Source organism: Triturus cristatus, chromosome 4_2 (genome assembly GCF_964204655.1).
Source record: "Triturus cristatus chromosome 4_2, aTriCri1.1, whole genome shotgun sequence".
NCBI lineage: Eukaryota > Metazoa > Chordata > Amphibia > Caudata > Salamandridae > Triturus > Triturus cristatus.
The window spans coordinates 416,136,258-416,162,966 of NC_140586.1; the positions used below are offsets into that span (position 1 = coordinate 416,136,258).

Here is a 26,709-nt window from a genome sequence, read left to right on the forward strand (position 1 = left end):
ATTTTTATTTTGTTTGAGGTTTTTATTTGCAATTGCAATGGTTTATTTTTTTGAATATTTTACGGTATTGGATATATGCATATATATTTATTTTTATCTTATTACATTTAAAAAAGTATTAAAAAATAATATAATTTAAACGTATTAATCTAGTAATATTTTTTTAATGAGATATAAGTAAATAAAAATATATATATTTGTTTGATGGGAAAGGAATAAAGCAAAACCTACAGTACTTGCCTATAGCCTGCTCCTGCCAGTCATATACACTCTAAAATCGTATTTGTCATTTGTACAGAACCCTCAACACCGGTATATATTGATTAGATTTGATTTTAATTATATCCCTCTAATGTTTGGTTTCCTGGCTAATATTTACTCGGTGAATGACCTACTGCCATGTCCCTGTGATGGGAGAGCAGCACAATCAACTTTACATATTTTATTCTTCTGTACATTTTATGGTCCTCAAAGAAAAACCTTTTTAGTCCCTATGCTTCACAAACACAAATTTGTCTAATATAGACCTGCACGGCACTTTCTTCAACAGCTGTTCACAGTCGTTTATTGCCATAGATGTTTTAATACTTGTGTTACTTTGGTTGTCATTTTAAACATATGAATGTAAAATTAACTTCCTTAAAAATGATGTATGTTTTTAGAGGGATTTTAATGAAATAACATATTTTAATTCATGACTGTTTGTACTTCTATGCTTTGAAATAATGTGAAATAAAGTAAAGTATATGTTTAATAAAAAATGCTTAAATCATAATAATTTTTATATTTTTCAAAAAATTATGAAATATATTTCAATTTGATTATTTTAGTATTATAGCCTTATAGCCCGCCGTAGCGGGCTATACCGGCTATTAAAGGCCCGCTGCAGCGTTAAAGGCCCGAGCCGAAGGCGAGGGACTTTAACAAAAGCAGCTGGACTTTAATAGCGGTATAGCCCTGCTACGAAGGGCTATAAGGCTATTAGAACATTCTGCCACTAGAGGGCAGAATGTTCTAATGAATTAAACAAAGGCTTCTCGAAGCTCGAGGGGATTTAAATCCCCTCGAGCTTCAAGAGGCTTTTGTAAAACATTGGAATGTTGCTCTGCGGACCTTTACCAGCCCGTAGAAGCATGGAGCACTCCATTGTCTGCAATGGAGTGCTCCACATTCCAATGTTCTAATAATATTTAATGTCATCAATGTTTATTATTTACATTTATATATACTTTAAAATCGTTATTTGAGACAACTATTTAGTGAACTATATTTTTTTGATATTTTTGTAATTTTAAGTATGGGAGGCGATTTTTTTAAAATTGATACTTATGACTCGATATTTTTGTAAGTAGATATTATGTACTCAATATTTTATCACTGAACCCTCTTGAAGCAATTAATCTTGGGAAAGTGACGGAGGAACCGGGAGTGGTCTGATGCCAGGGCTAAACTGGCACTTAGGGCATAGGAATACCCATTTACCATGCATGAGACATTTCTGTCCTAAAACCCGACTTTGGGCAGCAATGGGATCCTAGTGCTTGCCCACCCACTAGAACAATTACTGAGCCCCTTTACCAAAAAGTATGTACCCCACCCACAAGCCAAAATCGATGAGTTCACCAGTGACCCTCCAGAGTGTAGTCTGTGCAGGGGAAACACAACATATGAAGTGGGCTGTTGATGAGTGGCAGAGCTCATGATCGAGTGGAAGACCTAAGAACTGATTTTGAAATATTGCAATGGAATGTCTCAATAAAAGGCATGTCTTTTCTGCTTCTTTCATATAGCCGTATGTGATTGAGGAATGTGGGCCTGAATATGTACTTCATTGTGTTGCGCTAGGGTGGCAATAACAATTCTCTCTACAAATACAATATGATTGGATCTCTACAGACACTAACATAGACAGTTCATATAAGAGATTTTGTAACAAATTAAGGCAGAACTGTCAGACAAATGTTTATATTATTCAGGGACAGATATTAAGACTGCGATCATAGAGAAACAAATAATGTATATTTCTGAGCACCCTAAGAAGAATATAATTAGGTGACTGATCTAATAAATCACAATTGGTTTGCCAAAGATTGCATGCTAATGGATATTCAAAGTTTTTATATGGAATTTATGAAAAGAAGATATTTCTCATCTGTCTCTTTCACATAGAGTTACACCTCAGTTGTACCTCTACAAATGGTGGACCTATCCCCTTATTGATATTGTAACTGTCCAATCAACATTCAAGCTGGGCGTTCATCGCACTCATTTCAGGTTGACATTCCACTCCTGGGTGCTCACAGACAGTCAGCATACCCTCTAAAGACAGAAGAAGCATTGATTAAGGCTCCAGATACAGGAAAACATTGAGGCACTGAAAATATAATGCACTACACTCAGAAGACTCGTATGTAAAGAGGGAAACACATTTTTAAACTAACACAATACCTTCAGGCACAAATATCTGCATATAAACAGTGCATCAGTCCCACACCAGTCACACCAATCTAATATCCAACAAGCAAGTGCAATGCAATACCCATTGATGGATGCAATCCAACATTGATGAGCATTTAAGCCAGCTGGAGGCCTTCAAGATCATGTCTTATGAAGACATAATAGTCTATAACCAGTAATGGCATAACACCTAGATCACTTTTCACTGGTCAATTCATGCTAGTATGAGATGCAAGACCTCCGCAAGGTTCATCATCATACCAGATTTTGTTTAACATATGTATGTCCCTTGATTCATGTCATCAGCTTCTTTGTTGAAGAAACCTACCTTCTTTTCTGTTTTGACTGCTCTATCTTTTAATAGCCTAAATATGTTAAAATTAAATGCTGAAAAAGCTGAAATTCTGATATGTGACCCTGAACCTTTTTTTTAAATGACTGCCTATGGCTTTTGCGCTTAGAGACCTCACCTCTTCCTGCTAGCGGTGTCAGAAATCTAGGTTTCAGACTTAATAAAAGGATATCTCTTGAAATACATATCAGTTCAGTAGTATTTGTAGGTTCTTATCAACTTCAACTTCTGAGGAAAATCCTGAGAGTTATTCCATGCAAGTGCCACGTCTTGTAGTGGCTGCATCTGTTCTTCCCAGGTTTCATTACACAAACGTCTGTTATTTGGGTTTGCCTGCAAAATGTTTGTCCATACTGCAACCGATACAGAATATAGCCATGAGGCTAGCAATGGATTGCACTAATTTGCCCATGTCAATGCGGCCAGGCGTAAATTGCATTGGCTACTGGTGGAGCACAGAATAATTTTTTTTAAAGAATTGTGTATGGCCCACAAAGTTGCACACTGCACAGGTGCCTCTTCTTCTATGACTTGCATCACTAAACATTCTCCTAAATGGTCGTTGCATTGCTCCATGCAAGTCAGAGCCTTTGCACGGCTATATCTTTTTGTCTAAAGGAGGTCAGACTCAAGTAATTGAAAATAGTTCCTTCCACATTGTTCATTGATTGGCTCTTTTTCACTATTCTGGTCTTTTTCATTCTCTCTTAGAGCCAAGATGCCTTTTTGATGTAAATTTGCACTTACAAGAACGTCATTCATTTATTCAAGGGTTGGCTAAAATAAGCTGGTTTTCATCCACTCTTTTTGAGAAACATATATCATACTTTTCTATGGGCATATTTATAAAAAAATGTTGGAGCACAGAGCTGCGTCTAATTTGGAAAGCATAGCGCTCTGACATTTTGAAAATGCATGAATGCGCTGAATTCACAAGAATATGGTGCACTACAGTGTTACCCCCTAGTGCTGGCACAAAAAAAAGCTGCCTAGCTCCAGCGCAGGCACCCTGCCGCAATGTGGCAAGGGTGCCTGTGATGCAGGTACGATTGATTATGTGCAGGAAGAGACACCTTCCTGCACCTAAACAATCAGTAATTATGATTTGCCCTTTCTATGTTGGCCACAGAATGCAGCACACATGGAAAGAGAAAAAATCGAGAAGAAATTAATTATTTCTCCTCGTATCGTAATTTTAACGCCTAGTATTGCATGCCGTTATTTTTGGCGCTGGCTCAGCCTTGTAAATCTAGGGCAGCATCAAAAAGCAATTGGTGTTGTGGTGGAACACCCAGAGCAACATCCATTGCACGCCCCTTTGCCGCAGAGGTCTGCGGTGGAAAGGGGCATATTTACAAGGTGGCGTTAAGCCACGCTAAGTGGCTTTGTGCCACCTTTTAAGTATGGAAAATGGCGCTACCCCACCAGAGCATCAAAAAAGTGATGCTCTGGTTGCAATAGGAGCTTGTAAATATGCCCCTTTACGTTGTGGGTTCAGGGACCAGTGTAATTTTTTCAGGCCACCCAATTTAAGCAAGTTGACATGATGTCTGCAGCTTTAGGTCTGTGTCCTTGTCCCTTTAGCAGTGGGGTGAGAGGCCAGTGTATACCAATATAGCCACTATAGCCCCTCACTGTTTTCCTCTTACCCCTCATCCTTGTTCTCTGTTTGATAGCCACAATTGGAGAAGGAATGTGATCCATAAATTTTATTTGGTTCCACATCATTGCTTTTCAGATATGGGTTGACTAAACTCAGCTCAATACATTCTCATCTTATCCCTAGTCCCAAGCATGCGCTAAGAAGTTGAAAAGTTGTCCATTTTGTCTGTAGACCTGGCATCCCAGGCTATTGGAAAAATAGTCAGTTGTACAAGTTGTACTGGTGCCCTGGCAGTGTCCACTTGCTATGCCTTCAAAGAAAACTGGTGCTGGTGGCAGGTTTGAGATTTCTGAAAGCTAAAAAATGGATTGTTCTAAAATACGGCTTTCTTAAGGGGCCTGCGTGATTTCTCTTTATCTATTGAGTCTAATGTGTCTTAAATAATTTAGAACATTGCTTTGAGATTGTAAACTGCTTAGAAGTAACCAGTTTGATGTCCTCTATTGCAGAGTTACCTTTCTTCAAGATTACAGTACATTTTGGACGAGGGTTGAAAGTCAAACCATCCAGCCAGTAAGTATAAGCCATTTAAAAGTAAGAGCTTTAGATGACCTTCAAGTGGGTTCAGACCAATGCCCAACAGTTTAAACTTAAAAAAAATGAATAAATTGTTGCTTACAATGTAAATACTGAGTTTATTTCAATGCTTTAAGACCGTTCCCAGGCACAGTGGCGTAAATATATGTAGATAGCACAGTGTACTGGGTTTATGCATCACAAATATATCTTTCCTACAATTCAGATCTTTCCCTCTTTTGTTTAAGGGAATCGCTATAGGAACTGGTGCATGGCCTTAATAAGCTAACAAGCATAATGCATCAATTAAAATTGAAGCAAAAGTACCATACAGAACACAGTACTCCTGTAGAAGCAGGTCGATGGTCCTTTGTTTTGTGACCTGGCAAGTGACAGAAGGCCCCTAGAATGTTATGCACTCTGAGGTGACAGGCCAGATATTGCTACGTGGCCTGAGGTCTGGTTTGGGGGCTGCCCTGTGAAAAAAGGCCCCCACAGGGACGTTTTGGGGACAGAGAGTTGTATACTGTGAAACTCCTACGTGGGGAGGGGTGTCCCAACTGGTGGCTGCATTTTACCGTGACAGGACACCAGGGCGAAGTTCTTGACAGGAAATCTGCTAGGTGGAAAACAATCCTGGGCCCTCAAACCTGGGACCATAAATAATCACAAAAATTATGCTCAGCAAAGTATTACCCCAACTCCTGAAATAAATTCTCAAAGGAGTTGGATGCATATCAGAAACATTAATTACTCAGCCTACTGGGGGAAACATTGTTTAGCACATTTGCATATTTACATGTTGAGTAAGGGGAGCTTTCTTCAAGACTCGGACACTTGATAACTGTCCACCTGCAAAGAGTGATCTGTGGCTTAATATTTATTCATGCTCCTGTGTGGTAGTGCACAACTCACAAACCATTGCTGGAGAGGAAAAGAGTGTGAAGATGTGCCACATAGCAAGGGTTACGTAATGATGGTGATTTCTGCATGTTGTGGAATGGATGTCGTGAGATAAAACTAAAATTGACCAATCTGTCTTCTGCACTGACGAAAGCCCACTTGTAGTGTCGCTGTGCCTGACCTGGCATGTGACGTCAGGGTCAGGCATGGCCAGAAGAGGAAGAGGAAGTGCGGAGAAAAAGGAAAGGCAGATAGGGCTGCGCAGAGCAGAAATCAAGACGTGTTGAAAAGCAGTTGGTGTCAGTGTCATCTTTAACGTGCACCAACACGAAACCTGGCGACAAGGGTGGGATGGGAGACACCCCTCTTGAATCTGCACACGCCAACGACACGCTGTAGCTCATGCAGTGAACGGAGCGTCATTGTTTGCTAACATGAACGCGTGCAGCGGATCGTGCCGAAGTTGAGCACCGCCCCCCCCCCTACATCGCTTGCCACCAAGCCCTGGCAAATGACCCGGAGCTCGGAAGAAGTAAGCGCCACATCAAGCAGGGGTAAGCCTGGCTGCTAATGTCTAATGCAGCATGCAGCCATAGCGCCTGGTGGCCATCTTAAAGTCAGGCCACAGCACTAAAGAGGCATAGTCACCAATCAAGCGGGCATCTTAAAGTCAGGCGAAAAGGAAAGCTTCACTATTTCAGCCAAATGATAGATTGCGTTCTCATGGCGATTTTACTGTACCTCCACACAACCAGACACCCCACTGCCCGCTGAGACAAGTTATCATGTCCACGTCACCAGATTCCTCGCAAAATGCACGGCCTGGTCCAGCGCAAATTACACAGCCCGGACCAGTGCTGATGGGAGTATCATTCCTGCGTCCCCCTGAACCCCTGCTGCTGACTTCCGGAAATAGAAAATGCCCGAAGTGGCAAAGCTGGCTAGAAGACTTTGAGGACTTCATGAGGGCTCGCAGGTCAGTAATCCCGATCAACAACTCATTGCTTTGCAAAATCTAGTGAGCAAGGACGTCGGACAGACCATTAAAGAACTACCGCCGGCCAACTCTACGTCATGTGCAGATGTGAGGGAAGCCTTAAACAGAAAATTCATCCACAAGAAACCTGGACTATGAACGCTACACCTTTAATCTCGTGTCTCAAGAAAAATATGAATCAATGGGTGATTTTATCTTGCGCTTCAAGCGCTTAGCCCGCTACTGTGAATTCAACATCTTTAGCACTGAAGACGCACTTCTGTTACGAATCATTGAGGGGTGCCGGTCGGAGTCACTGCGCCGTCGCCTGCTGAAAAAGCACTACTCGCTCGACATTGAGGAGCTCACACGAATAAACGACCAAGCAGAAGAACACGCAAAAAAGATGGAAACTGGCAAGACAGAGAAATGTGAACAAGCCTTCCGAATACAGTCCCAAACAGATTCAAGACATCAATCAGATCGTCGGAGACCTTTGAAATTCATAAATTCACCCCGCAGTGGAAACAAGAACAGCAACCCCCGGAAACAACTGCCACAATGCTATCGCTGCGGCCAGGACTACCCCCACGCGGGTCCGTGTCCAGCCATCGGACATCAGTGCCACCGATGTGGGAAAGACAACCACTTCAAAGCGGTGTGCCAAACCTGCAGCAAAGAGTCTGTGCTGACCAAGCGAAGCACCGGAACCCGTCACCATGCAAGGGCTGTACAAGGGAGAAGAGATCGCTCAACGAGTTTTTCGAGATCCAGCACTCAGTCGCAAGGTGCATATCGGTCCCGACGATTGTCCTCAAGAGAATCGTCAGCCCTTACTCCCTTATCACAAGACAGTGACGAGAACGTATGCATGGTAGCAGACCCCGACCAACTAAAGAATTGGCCCCGGCTACACATTCAAATGTGAAATTACCCAGCGAAGTTCGTTCTCGATACCTGAGCATCACTTAACTAAATATGCACTACTGAGTACAAGAAGATGAACCTGAAGCCCAAGCTAGAACCGGCTGCTGTACGTGTCTACACATGGATGTCCAAAGAACCCCTGCAGTGCCTGGGACAATTTCGCACGTCTCTGACCTACAAGGACAGGACGGTTCACGCGCAAATCCATGTGATAGAAGGCCCTGAAGCGGCTGATTGCCTCCTCAGCCTACCTACAGCCGAACGTCTGAAACTAGTGGGAATTCTATATAAAGTTGACGACTCACCTGATATCATCAGCAAGTTCCCAAAACTGTTCTCTGGTCTAGGAAAACTAGCTCACTTCAAAGTTCGACTACATATCAATGAACAAGTGACGCCTGTGGCCCAGCACCGCCGGAAAGTACAGTTCCACCTCCAGTAAGCTGTGGACAAAGAGCTACAGGACTTACTGAGAGCTGACATCATAGAGAAGTCAACGGGACCCACTCCGTGGGTATCACCGGTGATGGTTGTGCCCAAACGAGGACAAGAAAACAAAGGGCGCCTGTGTGTGGACATGCAAGCCCCAAACACAGCCATTGAGCGGGAGCGGCATTCAGGACCCCACATCAGCGACATGATCACTCGCCTTAATGGAACCAAAGTCTTCTCGAAACTAGACTTCAACAAGGGGTACCACCAACTTGAGCTCCACGAGAAGTCTCGATACATTACCACTTTCACCACACATCAAGGGCCCTTCAGATACAAGCGCCTCAATTTTGGAATTTCCTCGGCAGCGGAAATCTTTCAAGAGGCGGCACAGCGTGTCATTCAGCATATCCCGAACTCATTCAATTACAGTGACGATATCCTGGTATTCAGCGAAACTCGCAAGGACCACAACAAAGCACTTGATCGAGTATGTCATGTCCTTCTCAATGCCAACCTCACACTCAACCAAGACAAATGCGAGTTCCACAAGTCCACTCTAATATTCTATGGTCACATCTTCTCTATGGATCGAATGAGACCGGATCCTCAAAAAGTCTAGCTGACATGCCACAGCCCCGAGATGTCAGTGACATACGATCTTTCCTAGGCATGGCTAGCTACTGTGCACTCTACATTAAAGACTATGAGACCATCAGCTTTCTGCTACAAGAACTCACCAGACAAGGTCAAAGTTTTCACTGGTCAGCCAAGTGTGAAAACGCCTTCAATTAAATTAAAACAGCAGTGAGCTCCGCCATCAACCTAGCATATTTCAACCCTCGAAAAAAGACGGAGATCACAGTAGATGCGAGCCGTGTCGTACTTGGAGCTATCTTAGCCCAGTATAATGATGGAGAACAATGTCACATCATGGCATATGCTAGTCGTACCCTCACCGACACGGAGAGAGTCTACTCGCAGCCTGAAAAGGAGAGCCTGGAGGTCGGGTGGGCATTTTGTGCATTTCCATCTGTTCGTCTATGGGAAACATTTCTCGCTAATCACTGATCATCAGGCCCTAATAACAATCTTTGGAAATCCCCATGCGAAGATGCCACCACGGATCGAAAGGTGGGGAATTAATTTCCAAGACTACACGTACACCATCATTCACAAACCGGGGAAAGCGGAAAACCCGGCAGATTACATATTGCAACATCCGCAGGCCTCGACGCGGACAAGTTGCTCGCTGGCAGAAGAATATCTCCACTTTGTTATCGATCAAGCACGACCACCTGCTGTCCCACTTGATGCCATCATAGAAGCCACAGCCAAGGATGCCACGCTCCAAAACGTCATGCATCAAATCCGCATGGACTTGTGGAGACATCTAGAGAACCCGCCTTGTGATAACACGGTTAAGATGCAAGATCTCATATAATTCAGACACGTCAAGGACGATCTCACGATCAGCGCCAATGGACAAGGAACTGTCAACTTAGCACACAAAGGACACAGAGGCGTGGTGGCAACAAAGAAAGCATTGCGAGAGCGAGTCTGGTTCCCATCCCTTGACCAGATGGTAGAAGCCACACTCCAAGACTGCCCTCAATGTCAACTCGTAGGACGTGAAGAACCGCATCCCCCACTGCAAATGTTCGACCTCCCAGACCAGGTGTGGCAACAAGTAGCTGTTGACTTCTTTGGTCCACTGATGTGTGGGAAAAACATCATCGTCATCATGGATGAATATTCCAGATTTCCTATTGCGCAACAAGTCTCATCCACAAGAGCAGCTGCAGTCATACCAGTCATCGATGAAGCGTTTGCTGCTTTGGGAATCCCCACAGTAGTGAAAATGGACAATGGGCCACCATTCAACGGGCATGAGTTTGCAGAGTGTGCGAGTCACCCGAACTTCAGACACAGAAAGATCACTCCCCTGTGGCATCAGGCCAATGGGATGGTCGAAAGATTTATGGCCACCATAAAGAAAACAATACAACAAGCCGAACTGACTCGACATCCAACTAGCGCTGAATGAAGTATTACAAGCGTACAGGACCACAGCACCACCAACATGTGCCCCGCCATTCTGATGCTTGGAAGAACACCACCCACCAGAATACCAACTGCAGACGTTGCCATGCAATCCAGATCCCCGACCTCGGACCACGAAACCTGAGTGAACATTGACAAGACCAAGAAAGCAAAAATGAAAGAGTATGCAGCCTATCGTCGACATGCCAAGGTATCCAACATCCAAGAAGGAGACTGGTTACTAATAAGACAGGAGCGGAAGACCAAGGCTGACAGTCGATACTGTGTCCAACCATTGCAAGTGACGAGGTGGAAAGGAACCATGATCACAGCCACCTCTCCTCTGGGACCAAGAGAACAACACGAAATGTGTCATACTTCAAGAAATGCAATCCTGCAGTGTACACCCGAACAAACGAACCTGAATGGGACACAGATGAATCAAACCGAGAAAGCGGAGATCAAGAAGAATCACAACCGATGGTGAATCCAAGTGAGCTGAGAGAAGGGCGTCTCTCTCACCGACCACGGAGAACTATCCGGAGACCCACCCAGCTTATTGAGGAACTGTAAGAAAGCACAACCTGGAACACATAAAATATAAAGGTGGGAGATGTAGTGTTTCTGTGCCTGACCTGACATGTGACGTCAGAGTCAGGCATGGCCGGAAGAGGAAGAGGAAGGGCGGATAAAAAGGAATGGCAAATAGGGCTGCGCAGAGCAGGAATAAAGACGTGTTGGAAAGCAGTTGGTGTCGGCGTCATCTTTAACGTGCACCGACACAAAACCACTGAGGCAGAAGGACTGTTTCAGGTAAGGAATCCAGTTGGCAGGTCAATGGTGAGGCAGGGTCGGGAGACTGAATGGTTTAAGCAAAGATACAGTTTCTGTGCTGACAAGAGGACCAAATGTTCTGACTTGTGGCCCAGAATCTTAACAATGGCTCAGTTGCGTTGGATGAAATTCCCTAGGAAAAACACGTTTTACCCCAAAATAGTCATAGCAAGCAGCCACGATTCCCAGTGAAGCATAAGAATAAGAAGAGTTGTCTGAATTTGAAATTCAAGGCCAAATGCTGTAGATTATACCCGACTACCCAGGCATCTATGCTGTGTCTTACTTTCACCATTCGTTGGGATTTCTTCTCTTTCTTTCTAATCTTCTTCTCTATATCTTTATCTCTGCCCACACTCCCTCTCCTCCCTTTTGTCTCTCTCACTGTATCAACTGAAACACCAAAATCCTGTTGCTTCCACTGTTTTTTCCCTGTCTCTTTCTCTGTTGCTCCTCATTTTGTGTTTGTGGTCTCTGTGCGTGTCTGTCTTTTTCTCTATATATGTGTTTTTCTCTGTGTGTGTGTGCCCTGTTACTCAATCCTCTCTATCTTTCTATTTCTCATGCTGCATGTGTTGTTGCCCCCCTCCCCACCAGATATTTGTGATTCCCTAGATTTGTGCCGGTTAGTCCTTCTCTCTCATTCTCCTTCAGAAAGACAAGTCTTAATGGATGTTGCTTTTTATTTATTTCTGGCTACTAAGTACTTTCTCTCCCCCTTGTTTCTCCGTCTTAATCCACCAATAAGGTACCTTAGACTGGTTGGTGTAACTTCTGCACATCATTTCTGTTTGAGCAGGCAGATAGTAAATTAAAAACATACATCTCAGTCTCGGTCCCTTTCCCACTAGAGGTAATATTGTGCAAGTCCAATAATGGCACTACCTCCTCCTTACACGCTGCATTCTCTTGAACCAGTAGTGCATTTGAATTTTCTCTCTCTCTCTCATTGTTCCTCTCACACACACACACATACACACACACAATCTCTCTCGCTCTCTCTCTGGCAGTTTCTGCAAAATCTGTTTTTAAGGGTTGTGAATTATGACTCATTTCATTTCATAAGGCTTTATTCAAACAAAAATCAAGTCCATAAAAGCACAACATTAAAAGACAACAATGTAAAATACAGAAGCAGGAGATATAACATGTTAAAACGGTTAAAAAAGCATACTTTTCCTTGCATTGATTGATTGATTTAAGGAGAAAGATGGCCGTATAAAAACAGACATCAGGATGATGCAGATTAAAAAGCAAACTCATACAGTCTCGTATTGACCTGACTCCAAATTTAAAAAACGGGGGTTTCAGATATACAGTCCGCAAGTTTTTGTACAGCCGACAGAGCAAAAGAAAGTGCACAGTGCTTTGGGAGGTAATATTGTCACAGGGACATGGGCCAGCGGGATGTAGATGCAGAGAGGGGAAAGCAACAAGGTTGTGTGCTACACCCATTCTAAGTCTAGCCAACACAAACCGATGTGCCTTCCAGGTCACTTGTGACAAATACGGTTGAAAACCCACAAATTCATTTAGATCATGGTAAAAAACACAGGATGAAAGATCAGAGCTATTTTGGTGCCTCCTGGTGGAAAGCTGTTGTAGAAAACACTGCCTAAGTTCAATTTTAGACAGCTCAGTAGCCCCACAATGATCCTCGATGATGTTAATGTTAAAGAACTCACGAAAATTATCCACAATGTACTTTAACCATGGGATCTTTAAATGATGGTCCAAAGAGAGACAATCAGAAATAATGGCTCTGCACAATGAAGTCTCTTCTTTTATCCAAATGGAGCGCCATAGCATCAGTGGCCTAAGAAGGATCAAGTCGGCAAGATGGTGAATACTCAATTCATTATGTACTAAAGCATTAGAAACAGAGCTTGGCAGGCACAAAAGTCTTTTCAGGAATACGTTCTCCTCCACCTGAAGTGACCCTGCCGTGGCATAGCCCCAAATGCCAACACCATACAAGGCAATCGAAACACAACGGGACTGAAAAATCTTCAGCATGTCGTGGACCCGCCTGTCTCCCAGTTTCGTAGCCATAGTAAAAATTCCATGAGCACTCCTCGCCATCTTGGCCCGGACATTTTTGTGTTCATTGGCCCAAGTGTTTTTATTCAAAAAAGTGACCCCCAAGTATGAAAAATAGTCGACAGCCTGGACCTTCTGGCCCTCCATAAAAAATGAGAACTGTTTCTTTCTATTCCTACGCCCGCATTCCATAACATAAGTTTTAGATTTGTTTAACACTAACTTTCTGCTATTGATAAATTGCAAAAAGCCATCCATCAGCTGTTGAAGGCCGTTTGGGGTGCGTGAAATAAGAACCGTGTCATCCGCGTATAGTAGCACAGGGACGTAGTCCTTATTAATTTTGGGGGCATCCACTGCCAGAGATTTGAGGAATGAATCGATCTCATTAATGAAAAGAGTAAAAAGCAGTGGATCCAGCACACATCCCTGTCTAATTCCACGCCCAATCTTAAACTTAGTTGTACATTCCCCATTGGAACCATAACGGACACAGGCTCGTAATTTAGTATAAAGACGTGCTAGAAAGAACACAATGCCCTCGGGAGCCCCCATTTCCAACAGCTTTGCCCAGAGAATGCCATGGTCCACCAGATCGAAGGCACTACTCAAATCCGCAAAGCAGAGATAAATAGTGCCGGTCTTTGCCAGGGTATATTTACCGATGAGCAGGTCTAAATTTAAACATTGCTCAATCGTACCACGGCCCTTCCTGAACCCAAACTGGCTCTCAGCTAAAATGCCATTGTCCTCCGCCCATTCTTCCAACCTTACTAAAACCACTCTACTCATTACCTTTACGGAGGAGTCCAACAGAGAGATTGGACGATAATTCTTGACATCCCCTCGGTTGCCTTTCTTATAAATTGGGATTAAAATGGATTCTTCCCAAGTAGGGGGCACCTCATTACAGACTGCTGCGTTGAAAATGATAGTTAACAAAGGCCCCCATACTTCAGGGACCAATTTATAAACATCAATTGGTACCCCGTTTGGACCCTGTGCTTGTCCTCCTTTACTGACCCTTATGCTATCTAAGACCTCTTGGACGGTGATATTCAGTGGCGTGTGCGGCCACCCATCCACTAAAGCCCTAGATGCACTATCTGAATCAAAGATTTTGGAGAAGTGAGAAACCCACTCTTCCTTATTGACATTAGAGGTTAATTCAGGGATTCTGTCATTTTTGAGGAAAGGGGAATTAACTGTTTTCCAGAACAGGGTACAAATATTCAATTCAGCAGCCAGGATCAAATTGTCCCACGCCTCCTGTTGGAGTTCCAATTTCCTCCGTTTAAGGGTTTCTTTGTATCTCGCTCTTAGATCTACAACCAAACCCTTATCTGATTTTAGCTCCTTTAGGGCCAGGGTACAGGCTGAATTAAACCACCCCAGCGGACGATCCTCTTTATATTTCAATGGGCTAATAAACTTAGAGTCAATGACCGAGTTAATGCCAATAAAATGCTCAATAGAGTCAATAGAGCCTTGATTATCTTCTAAAATCCCTATAATGCCTGCTAGACAACTAGTGATAATTGAATCAGACATAATATCAGCCTTATCCCCCTTCCACCTGAGTCTGGTGCCATTAGGGCGTACAGGCTCAATGCTGTTAACAATACAAGCATACGGAACCCTTTGTTCTCCCATAACATGGCCTTTACTGTCAAGCAATTATGGTCACTAAGCTGGATGTCTACGACTTTAGGTGCCGTAGTCCAGGCCACAAGACTCGAGGAGATACATATAAAATCAATAACTGAGTTCGCTTCCCGACCTGTAAAAGTTGGACAGATCTCCTCCTGGTCATTTTTCTCGTTGACCATAATATACATATTATGTGAAGCAAGGAGGCTGTTTAAGGCGTCACCATAGTGGTTATGTTGAAAGTGGTGGGTTCCGTCTCCATGACAGTCCACCATCCCACATACATTGACATCTGAGAATGAGCAGGTGGTGGCGTTAAAATCCCCTGCTATGAACAAATCAAAGATGACATTAGAATCCTTAATAATGTCATCCAGTGCACTAGAAAGTGCTCTAACCACCTGATCCCTGGTATCATCGAAGCGATTATTATAAAAATGTATTAAAAGAATGTTCCTACCTCCTGATATATGCAGCTATAAAATCTGAGAATGGACCCCAACTTGTACATATTTTTTAACCAGCAGAGGGGTTTGGACAGAAATCAAGATTAGAAGGCCCCCCTTGGCTCTGCCCGATAATGAACCGGTTGCAGGTAACTGGTATGAGACAAAACCATTATATCCTTTAAAGTCCCTACACCAGGTTTCCTGCAAACAGATAATATCAAAAAGAGCCAGAAATTCGGTCCAACCCAAACAATCTGATTTGGACCTAATGCCCGCAATATTCCAACTGGCAATATAACAGCTGGAAAAACCAGGGGCACCTGACCCCATGGAAAAACAGTTATTACCCTGTTGTAGAATAGCAGCATTAGAAGTGTCCGAAAGTAACTCTGGGCGACCTGCAGGATCACCCTCCTTGCCCGTAGGCGTACAATCTACAGTTGTCCCAGAAATGTTATCCGTAGGCCCTGAGATACAAACACTTTGACCCGTACCGGGCGAAACCTGACACACCGAAGTTTCTGGGGGTGCCATACCCAACTCTATAGATGATGCCGAGCAACCTGCTAGGTTGCCCTCCTTGCCCATAGGTGGACAATCTGCAGTTGTCCCAGAAGTACTACCCATCGGCCCTGATATACAAACACTTTGTCCCAAATCAGACAGAGCCTGTCTCACCGGAGTTTCAAGGGATACCGTACACAACTTCAGTCAGTCGTTTTGATCCAACCCACTAAAGCATTGGAAACGATTAGCGGTATTCACCTGGAAACTGTTTGCAAGGCTATGCAAGGCTTTTCCTCTCATACTCCCCCCCCCCCCGCGGTTACTAGAATGATGGCTAATGTGATGACTATAGAAAAAGCCCAAGGGACGGAGTGAAATGCCCTGATTGTTACAGGGACGAGACGAGGCTCGAATCAGGGCTGTCGTGGCAAGGTGGGGCTTACTAAAATTAATAATAACACAGTCCCCTGAAATGTTTTTCGGGGACGTGCCAATCCAGTTAGTTCTGGTGGTAGCCAAAATTTGGTCCGCCATAGCCACTGGGAAGCCACACTCCCGATTGAGCCATGCTACAGTTTTATTTTTGAGGGAGTCATGTGATTCTATAGAGCGATAAGGCCCATCCTCTCTAATCGGTGTAACATTAGTCAGGACTGCTACATATGGTGCGCAGTCCGGTGGGAGATTCGGTTGGGAGAGGCCACTATTGTTAAACTTCCCCCTTTTGGTAGTCTTCGGCTTATTCCCCAGGGCATAAATAGTCGGGGGGTTTGAAAGAATATCATTAGAGCGTAATGGTGTTACTGGAATGGTATTAAAAGAGTCTCCTGTGGGCAGTATTTTTGAGTTGCCAGTTACGCCCTGCTGCTCGTTAGCTGTAGTGACACTACTGTTTTGCTGTGCAGGGATACTACAACCTGCACAGACCACTCCAACACTGGATGAGCCTTTGTTGGATTGCACGGGCTTACTAGTTCTGCCCCCGGCAACAGCAATTGCGGCAGCTGTTTGCGGACTATTGTTAGGTTTCAGGCCGGATTGCACCTACACACCCAATCTGACCACTTCCCTAGAGACAGCCTTGAGCTTATCCAAGAGTGGAAGGACGATTTTGTCTAACTTTGCATCAATCATGCCAATAAGCAGCTCTGGCTGGTCCGGAGCTTGTTTCAAATGAGTGGAATTAACATCATTATGTAAACTATTTAGCTCAGTGGGGCCCCCATTTATTACAGAAACAATATTCTTTTTACTTTTACGACCCCCCTTTTTAGACAAAACAGGTCTATTTAGATGTCTCCCTGACCTCACCACTCTATGGGGTTTAGGGACCACGGAACTCAGAGCATCGGAGTCATTCAGGGACTCGTTTGTATCGGGTACCTTGTGAAGATCCTCGACAACAAAGATATCCTGTGGATGCTCTATTTCGTTGGTACCTTCCCTGGTTGGGAAATCCGTAGAGACCACTACACAGCTATCATCAATGGTAGAAATCGACGGGGGAATAGGCAATGGGACAGGGGTCTCAGCTGAAACTATAAGATTCGTGGGATCACGCACACTTCCAAGGCCCAGGGATAGTCTTTGTTCCTTATTAATCTTGTCTACTACTTTAACTAGGTAGTTGTCAAGTGTGGAGACAATAGGACGGGAGTTCCCGGCTGACTTGGGCATGTTGCCTTGATCAGATAAAAATAACCAACACAAGTGCTACCAGATGAGAATAGCACTTCTTATGAAATGGCTTAAAAAACACACAATTAAAAATAGGCGATATACAACAGCCGGTATCAAACCCCTAGATTACCAAATAGAATTAGGAATGCTTATTAGTTTTAGTCCAGGGGTAGACCAATGTTCAGGTGAACCGCAGTATGTAAGCGTCCAGACAAACACTCCGGGTTTTGTTAAATATATAACAGGTAGGGAGCGCGGGCCCGTTCAACACAGTCAATGGCAGGCCGGTACTAGGGCTACAAACAGTTAATTGGGTTACATAAATCTCATCAGTAGCAACACAATACCTTATGATGGCGTCCACTGGTTTGGAGAATGGAGGCAAGGGTTACGGGAATAAGGGGGGTGGCCCGACCCGGCCCCCTCTGGCCCCGGACGGCCACAGACGGCCTGCCCTTTGCCCGGGCTTAGCCCGCGCGCGGTCCCGCGCGCGGTCCCGCGGCGTGGTGAAAGGAGCCGTTTATCAAGCGCCGCCAGGCGTGAAAGGAGTCGAGGCTGCTTCCGGTGTGTGTGCGCCGGGGCACCTGGGGGATGTAGTCGTCTCCCTCCCCACTGCGGCCGCTAAGGACACCAACGCGGCGGCGGGAGGGAGAAGCACCAGGGCGGAGGCACCAGCAAGCAAGTTGTGAGGTGAGTGAAGCCAAGTCAGGTGCTGTCGCTGCTAGCACCCGCTCCACCGTGAAAGGAGACGTTTATCAAGCGCCGCCAGGCGCGAAAGGAGTCGAGGCTGCTTCCGGTGTGTGTGCGCCGGGGCACCTGGGGGATGTAGTCGTCTCCCTCCCCACTGCGGCCGCTAAGGACACCAACGCAGCGGCGGGAGGGAGAAGCACCAGGGCGGAGGCACCAGCAAGCAAGTTGGGAGGTGAGTGAAGCCAAGTCAGGCGCTGTCGCTGCTAGCACCCGCTCCACCGTGAAAGGAGCCGTTTATCAAGCGCCGCCAGGCGCGAAAGGAGTCGAGTCTGCTTCCCGTGTGTGTGCGCCGGGGCACCTGGGGGATGTAGTCGTCTCCCTCCCCACTGCGGCCGCTAAGGACACCAACGCGGCGGCGGGAGAGAGAAGCACCAGGGCGGAGGCACCAGCAAGCAAGTTGGGAGGTGAGTGAAGCCAAGTCAGGCGCTGTCGCTCGTACTTAGCGAATTAACCATAATGCACTAGCAAAATAGAAAAATAGGGATAGATTCAGTAATCACAATGCCGCGAATATTCATAATACCACCTCGATAAACAATAGTAAAAGTAATCCCAAAAATGTGCTACTCATATTATTTGGCAACTAATAGTATAATCATTAGTTACAGTAATAGTAATTCTGATGATAATTCAAATAACATTAGTATTTCTGACACCAATACAAATACACAGAAGTAATATTGAAATTCGTGGTATTAATGTTACCAATAGGAAATGTGATGGCAATACAGATATTATTAATTATAGTAACAGCAATACCAATAGTAAATTGCAACATCAGAGGAATTAGCGAAATGTGTGATGCTGGTGGTGTTGGGAAAAGTAGAGTGCCTAAGCAGTCAACAGGTAGACAGGTTGCAGAGTGAAACATCACTTCTTATGTGCAGTTAGGAACTACCTAGAGTTGGGCCATTGAAGAAGCCCCCTCTGCTCTGCCTCTGTCTCAATGAAGGTGTTGGATCTAGGCTTCTTGTGGGTTCTAGGTCAATGTGATTCAGTTCTATGTCATCATCATTTCTTACTCTTTGGTTTTATTTAGGTTTTAGGGTTGGAGTTGGTGGTTGCGGATGGTGTTGACCCTGTGACTTGATACATGACGCACCAGTGCCCCCTTGCTGCTCTCTTCACCCCATGGCTGATTGTAGATGCACCAATATTCTCTTAGGTATCCTCGCGAGATCATAAAGTAAGCAGTGTTTAGTCACTTAATAGGCAGCATTTTAACCAATTATAAAGCACGTACCTGGAGAGCGTTTTAAGTCTGCCCCTTGCATGTGATTTGCTGCCTTTCCTGCCCATTTCAGCGACTTGCTTCCATGCGTTATAAATCGGAACCAATTTGCATTTCCAAGGCTTGCTGTAGTCCTACATTGCACTGTTTGTGGTGTTGCGGTCTAGTCGACGGCACGCTAGGCGTGACGTCACCGGACTTCCGGCGGCGGCCATCTTAGGGGCGCATTAGCGCGCCGATTCAAATAGGATAAGGAGCTCCGTGCCGGCGCTCCTGCTGAAGTGTGTAATACCTGAATAAACCCCTTAAACCTTGCCTGCTGTCCTAGTCATCTGTGGTGGGGCAGTGTACAGGAGGAAAGGGGCAACATTACAATGGCGACGAGGAGGTGAAACGGCCCAGCGCTGCCTCCAGGGTGAGTGTCTTGTGGTCTACCAGCCATCGACGCCCACAGGCACCACCCCTGACCAGCAGGAGCGCGGCAGTGTCGCGGAGAGGGAAGGCGAGAGCGCTACATTCCTGACGGGCCCTCCTGAGCCGATTCTGGACGCGACAACCCCACAGGTACCGCCCCAGGTAGAGTCCACGTGGAGAGGCGGTTGCACGCATCGTGGCGGGGGTCACAGGACGCACCGCGAGCGGCGGCGCCACAGACCGCGACGACGAACCGGACGCAGGGAGCCCCGACAGCACCGGGGGGTCGAGAAGCTCGAGTCCACGACCGCGGCGAACGGAGGCAAGGAGGAGGATGAGTGCCACTTCGACGGGTCTGCCGAACCCGATACCCTTCCTCACGAAAGCTGGGGTTCCAGATATGCCATGGGAGGATTGGAAGCCGTACTTCTTGAATTTCCTGTTCGCCTTGGAAGAGGAAAGTGGCGCTGAGTTCTCGAGCTCGCGCAGGAAGAGGATGCTGCTACACCATTTGGGCCCTGCAGGTCAGAGGGTTTACGACGATCTAGTGAAGGTGGTCCGGCCCGCGGCGGATGACGATGTGTTTCAACACGCGATCGACGACATGGATGCTCATTACCGCCCGACAGTGTGTGTAGCCGTCGACAGGTACAACTTCTACCACAGGGCGCAACAGAAAGGAGAGACGATTGACCAGTACGTAGCGGCGTTACAGAAGCTGGCCCTAACGTGCAAGTTCGGAGCCTTCCAGGAAGAGTTGATTAGGGACCAAATAGTGATGCACGCAGCGAATGCGTCCATTCAAGATAAGCTGTGGGCCAACGGTGACGAACCCCTCAATACGGTGATAGCCATGGTGAAGAAGGCAGAAATGTCCAAGAGATGTGCAGAGACAGCGAAGAAGGACCGCTACCCTGAACAAACCGTGTGCAGGATAGAAGACCGTAAAGGCCACGAGAGACAGACACCGACGGAGCAGCACAGCACGCGACAACACAGGAAGCCCATGACCCGGGGCGTGAAACAGCAGGCGCAGGGACAAGGGAGCACCAACGGGTGCTACAGATGCGGCAGCGAAAAGCACGCCGCCAACGACAAAGGGTGCCCAGCGTTCCGGGCCAAATGCACGTACTGCGGGCTGATGGGGCACTATGAGAGAGTATGCCGAAGGAAGACGTCAAGGCAGCAGGTGAAATACGTGGCGCAGGAGATGACCAAGGAGGAAGAGCTAGAAGGGCAGGAGGACGAAGAAGAGATCCTGATGATAGATGACCAGGTCTTGGGGATCGACGGCGCGGTCGACAAGAAACCGAGGTGCGCCATGACCATAGGGGGTGTAGGAGTCACCATGGTCGCAGATTCAGGGTCCCCCTACACGATCATAAAGAGGAAGATATGGGAGGATGACTTTGCACCTGTCACAACACACCGACTGCGCCCCACGGACATCCACCCGGTGACGTTCACAGGGGAACCCATACCCATGGTAGGGTATTGCCCTCTCACGTTCGAGTTCCAGGGCAGGACGTGCGAAGGAAAACTGTACGTGGCAGAAAAGGGACCATCAGTGTTGGGATGGAAAGATCAAGGGAAGCTGAAAATAAAGCTGAACCCAGGAGGCCGCATACAAGTGCTCATGATGGAGGACGACCCCAAAGTGGGAGCAAGGCAGTGGAAGGAAGAGTTCCCCGAAGTCTTCAGAGACGACATAGGGAGGCTAACAAAGTTCACGCACAAAATAAATCTCAAAGAAGGAGCCCGACCAGTGTCCCACAAAGTGCGAAACATCCCGTTCCGCACCAGGGAGGCAGTACAAGAAGAACTGCAGAGGTTGGAGGACAACGGGATCATCGAAGCCATCGATAATGCGGAATGGTTGGCCCCCTTAGTCGTGGCGCAGAAGCCGAACGGGAAGGTGAGACTATGTGTGGACCTCAGGGAACTCAACAAGAACATTGTAGTGGACAAGTTCCCCCTTCCCCGCATCAATGAGATGTTAGCTAAGACCAAGGGTGCCAAGTGGTTCTCCACTGTGGATTTAACATCTGCGTATCACCAGATCGCACTCCACAAATCGTGCAACCACCTCACATCATTCATTACACCTTTCGGGTGCTACAAGTTCCTACGGATGCCGTTCGGGCTCGCCTCGGCAGCGGCGGTCTTCCAAAAGTTGATGTACCGTCTGTTCCACAAGATGGAAGGTATTCAGTTCTTCCAGGACGATATCTTGGTGATGGGCGCCTCCACGGAAGAACATGACCGGAGACTGGCGAATGTCTTGAATGTGCTGGAACAAAACGGGCTCACGGCCCAGTGGGACAAGTGCAAGTTCGGACTGGGGAAAGTCACATACCTGGGGCACGAAATCAGTCAGGAAGGCATAAAACCCAAGGCATCCAACGTAGCTGCCATCAGAGATGCACCCACGCCCACTAGCAAGGAGGAGGTACGGACATTCTTAGGGATGGCTGAGTTCTACAGCAAGTTCGTCTCCCACTTCGCATCAAAGACGCACCACCTGAGATCGATCCTGAAGGAGAAAACGGCGTTCTCGTGGAAGGAGGAACAAGAGAGAGAGTTCGGGGAAGTGAAGAGAGAAATCTGTGGAGCCATACCCATCCAAGGGTTTGACCCGACGGCTCCCACGACCCTGACTACAGACGCTAGCGACCGAGGCCTTGGAGCAGTGCTCACGCAACAGTCGGCGCGAGGAGCGACCGCGACAATCAGCTTCGCGTCCCGCACGCTGGCTGACAATGAACGCAAATTCAGCGTGATTGAAAAGGAAATGCTGGCGGTCGTGTGGGCAGTGGAAAGATTCCGGCAGTTCCTGTGGGGAGGTCGGTTCCTCTTACGAACGGACCACAAACCCCTGATTAAAGTGCTCACGTCCAACGGCCACGAGCACGCTACCCCAAGAATTGCGAAGATGACACTGCGACTCCTCGACTACGTGTACGACGTAGAGTACATCCCAGGCACCAAGAACCGCGTGGCGGACTACCTGAGCAGGGCGGCGGCGAAGGAACCGGCAGAGGCGCAAGACACAGAGACTTGGGCCGAGTACGCAGTGGCGTTCATGAGCGATCATGAAAGAGCAATCAGCAAGCAGGAGTGGGAAGAAGAGTATGGGTCCGATGAGAAGGTGAAGGCGGTCAAAACGTACGTGACGCAAGGGTGGCCGGAGAAGAGGTTGCTGGGAGAAGAGCTAAAACAGTACTGGGAAGTCAGGGAAGAATTGTCGCTGGGGGACAACCCGTGTTTTCTGTTCCGGGGCAACAAGGTAGTACCCCCGACGGCGCTGAGGCCCAGAGTGGTAGCTCTTGCTCACGAAGGACATTTGGGCATCGTGAAAACGAAGGGAAGAGTGAAGGAGGACTATTGGTGGCCAGGGTTGGACCTCGCGGTGGAAAGACACGTCAGAACGTGTGAGCAATGCAACAATGCAGACAAGACGCAAAAAGTGCTGCGCCCACCGCTGGGACGCTTCGACTTCCCGGAAAATCCGTGGGAAGAAATCTCCATTGATGTTCTAGGTCCCATACAAGACGCCAGCGGCAACCAGAAGTACCTCACCGTGGTCGTGGACAGGTACTCGAAGTGGCCAGAAGTCCACGTGGATGACAACGCAGAGACAGATACCATCCTGGGATTCCTCACGGAGGTGTTCATCAGAGAAGGGATCCCCAAGGGAATCCTCAGTGACAATGGCCCACAGTTCACATCCACGAAGTGGGAGGCCTTCATGGACAGGAACGGGATAACTGTCAGGCGCACGCCGGTCTACCACCCTGCTGGGAACGGAGCAGTGGAGAGATTCAACAGGGTGATAATGGGGTCCGTGCAAGCAGCAATCGGCCAGGGAGCAAGCTGGGAGAAAGAACTCAAGCGTATGCTATGGGCGTACCGGATAACTCCCTCGTCCACAGGCTACAGCCCATTCCGCATTCTCAGAGGAAGAGAACCGTTCACCAGAGACAATGTAGCTTGGAAGAGGCTCACGGTGCAGAGTCATTGGTCACCGGCAGTGGTGCGCAGAAACTTGGAGAAAGCACAAGCCGTATACACAAACTACTACGACGCAAGGCACAACACCAAGGAAGTCGCCTTGGAGAGAGGAGAGTGGGTGAGGGTGAAACTGCCTACACAGGGAAGGAAAGGGGACAGCAAGTTCACGCCCCCCTTCCAAGTGGTAGAGCCCTATTCCACATCAGCCTTACTAAGTGACGGGAAGATTTGGGCACAAGATCGGATGGCAAGATGCACCGGAACCAATGAGACTGAACAGAACGTGGAGCTGGATGGCGAGGCAGGAGCTGGGGCCACACCGGCGGGGAAAGGCGAGTGTAGGAGACCAGAGGGGGAAGCAGGAAGCGTTCCCAAGGGATCCTGGAGTCCAAGAGGAGGAGAAGTCGAGACTCCGGGGCTTGGTGACCGAGGGACTGAGTTAGGTGGGGCTGAGCCCCAAGACGCGTGTGGGGAAGCGGATCCGAAGGGTGGGGGCAATACCCCGACCGCAGGCGCAGGAAGCAGGAGGACACGCTGCGGAAGAAGAATACTGCTCCCACGAAGGTTCGAGGGGTTCAACCTGGACCACAAGTAAGACTGTTCTATGGTGGAGAGGGACATTGCTTGTTGGGTTGTAAAAGGGGGAGATGTGGTGTTGCGGTCTAGTCGACGGCACGCTAGGCGTGACGTCACCGGACTTCCGGCGGCGGCCATCTTAGGGGCGCATTAGCGCGCCGATTCAAATAGGATAAGGAGCTCCGTGCCGGCGCTCCTGCTGAAGTGTGTAATACCTGAATAAACCCCTTAAACCTTGCCTGCTGTCCTAGTCATCTGTGGTGGGGCAGTGTACAGGAGGAAAGGGGCAACATTACACTGTTAATTCGCATTACCCGCATGCTGTTCTCATGACACAGTGAGGTTCATGTAAACAAAGACTTTGCTGACTCACGCTGTGTCTGCAGCTCGCTCCAACGGGTAGGATGACGTACGTTGCTGAGGGACGCTTGAGACAAATCAACCACACACGGGACCATAATACATAAGGTGTGCCATTTGGTACATAGAGTTACAAGGAAAGTTCCGACTACAATATCGATGCCCCCCGAAACAGTTAATAAACTAGTTCGAGGCCGTCCCTTCCTCTTTAGGTTTCCTTCCTGTGACCTACTTCTAAAATGTCAGTCCTTAGCTGGCAAGGAAATGCTTGAGCGCTCTTTGAAGGACATTTACAGCCCATCGAGGTGGATGGAAAAAACATTTCACTTGCCTGGAATTGCCAGCCGAAGGAGTTTTACATCTGGAAACCCGCTTCTGTCAATGCAGGCTGTAAACAGAGCCGAGCGGACCCGTTTTACTACCCAGTAGCCCCGTTTTGCATGGAAATCGCACCAGTGACTGTTAATAATTATATCTGCTGAGTTGGGGGGGGGGGGGGGGGGGGGGGGAGGGGCAGTGTATTTACAGAGGGAAAAGAGGCACCAATTCATGCGAGCCAAAGAGCAGAAAGGCTTACTTAGAGGAACATGTGTTAAGCATTTCAGAGCACCAACATAGAAAATAACTAATTGAAATGACTCGAAAGAAAACCGACTGCATTTTATAAAAAGAACTTGCATTTTTATGTAAATTTAGACACCAAAACAAAATCAATACAACATGTATAACCAGAGTTATCGATTTTCAAGTGTTCAGCTTACTTTGCAGAGCTGTCAAACTTAACCATTGCATTCAATAGAGAACACAAGGTGGCATTCGGTCATTTGCCGGGTGTGTTCAACGGAACCCACGTGGAGTTATGGTCTTGTGGGTCCATAGACCAAGTTTCAACAGTCAGTACAATTTTATCTGGCTTTTGGGGCCGTGATGCAGAGGTGTGCTGGCTGTCCTTGGTGCTGAACGGGAGCTGCAGAAGCTGAGTTTATCAGGTGGGACAACACAGACAGGTATTCAATTCAAACACTCGACAACAGGCCACTACTTTGAATGGTTGACATTGCACAGTGATTTCCTCTTGCTAAAATGTTGAATAAAGTTGTTAGTAGTTGGACTGACCACCAACAAGCCTTAGCACCAGTAAGCGCAGCAGTTTGGTAAATCTTCCTTCAGAAGTCCGGGAGAACACTGTAGAGGGTTGAGACTCACTGAGGATCAGGACTACATTTCCCAGAAGGTACCTGGCTGCTTACTTTCGGGCAGGTCCTCGACGGAGACCAGCAGACAATTCTTTTTTGGCTTCTGAAGTGCGATCTGTTACTGCCGCCTGCAGGGGACTAGTACCTTTAGCCCTAGGGCAGTGGTTCCCAAACGTTTTCCACCCGCGGCTCCCTTGACCTATTGGTCAATGGCTGCGGCTCCCCATTACATTACTTTTTTTTTTGCAGGTGGGGGGGATGTAAGCCCAGCTTTGGGAGTACTTCTCTTTTCCACCAAGAAAATAATCGTAATGAAGCGGATGAAGGTATTATAATCATATGACTAGAGCATTGCTCCTTATTTTCTCAGAATCAAGCAGCATAAAGTAGCAGCACCCCTTGTCTGCTTTACAAACTAATTTTTTTTTTTTTTTTTCAAGGCGGCTGGGTATTAATCTTTACTATAGGGCCTCCTATTTTCACTGGGATTTCCTCTCACATTGATGAGATTTTGGAAAAACTGTGTGACACAAAGGTGTTGACAAGGTCTCATTTGTTTGATTTAGGCTTTTCTGTTTATTCTCCAAACCTTGTTAAACATTCCTTCTTTACCAAACGGATTCTCTGTACGAATAATCAGTATTGGCTGCTGTGTGATAAAAACATTAGGCCTAGATAGTTCAATATTTGTCAGTTAATTTCACAAGGGTTCCGTAACTTGTCTCAACTCCTTTGCATGTGG

General features: G+C 46.9%; 1 protein-coding gene across 2 annotated transcripts in view; it reads left to right on the forward strand.

The window, feature by feature from the left end:
* The window catches only part of LOC146834490 (ferric reductase 1-like), a 439,656-nt gene that overhangs the window by 119,807 nt on the left and 293,140 nt on the right, over nucleotides 1-26,709 (forward strand). For both annotated transcript variants that reach the window (XR_014960631.1, XM_085601878.1), the window contains exon 6: nucleotides 4,922-4,985. Coding sequence is in view for 1 of the 2 variants with exons in the window: in XM_085601878.1 (XP_085458004.1) it covers nucleotides 4,922-4,985 (64 nt within the window). In the remaining variant the exon portion in view is untranslated. The remainder of the gene's footprint in view (nucleotides 1-4,921; nucleotides 4,986-26,709) is intronic.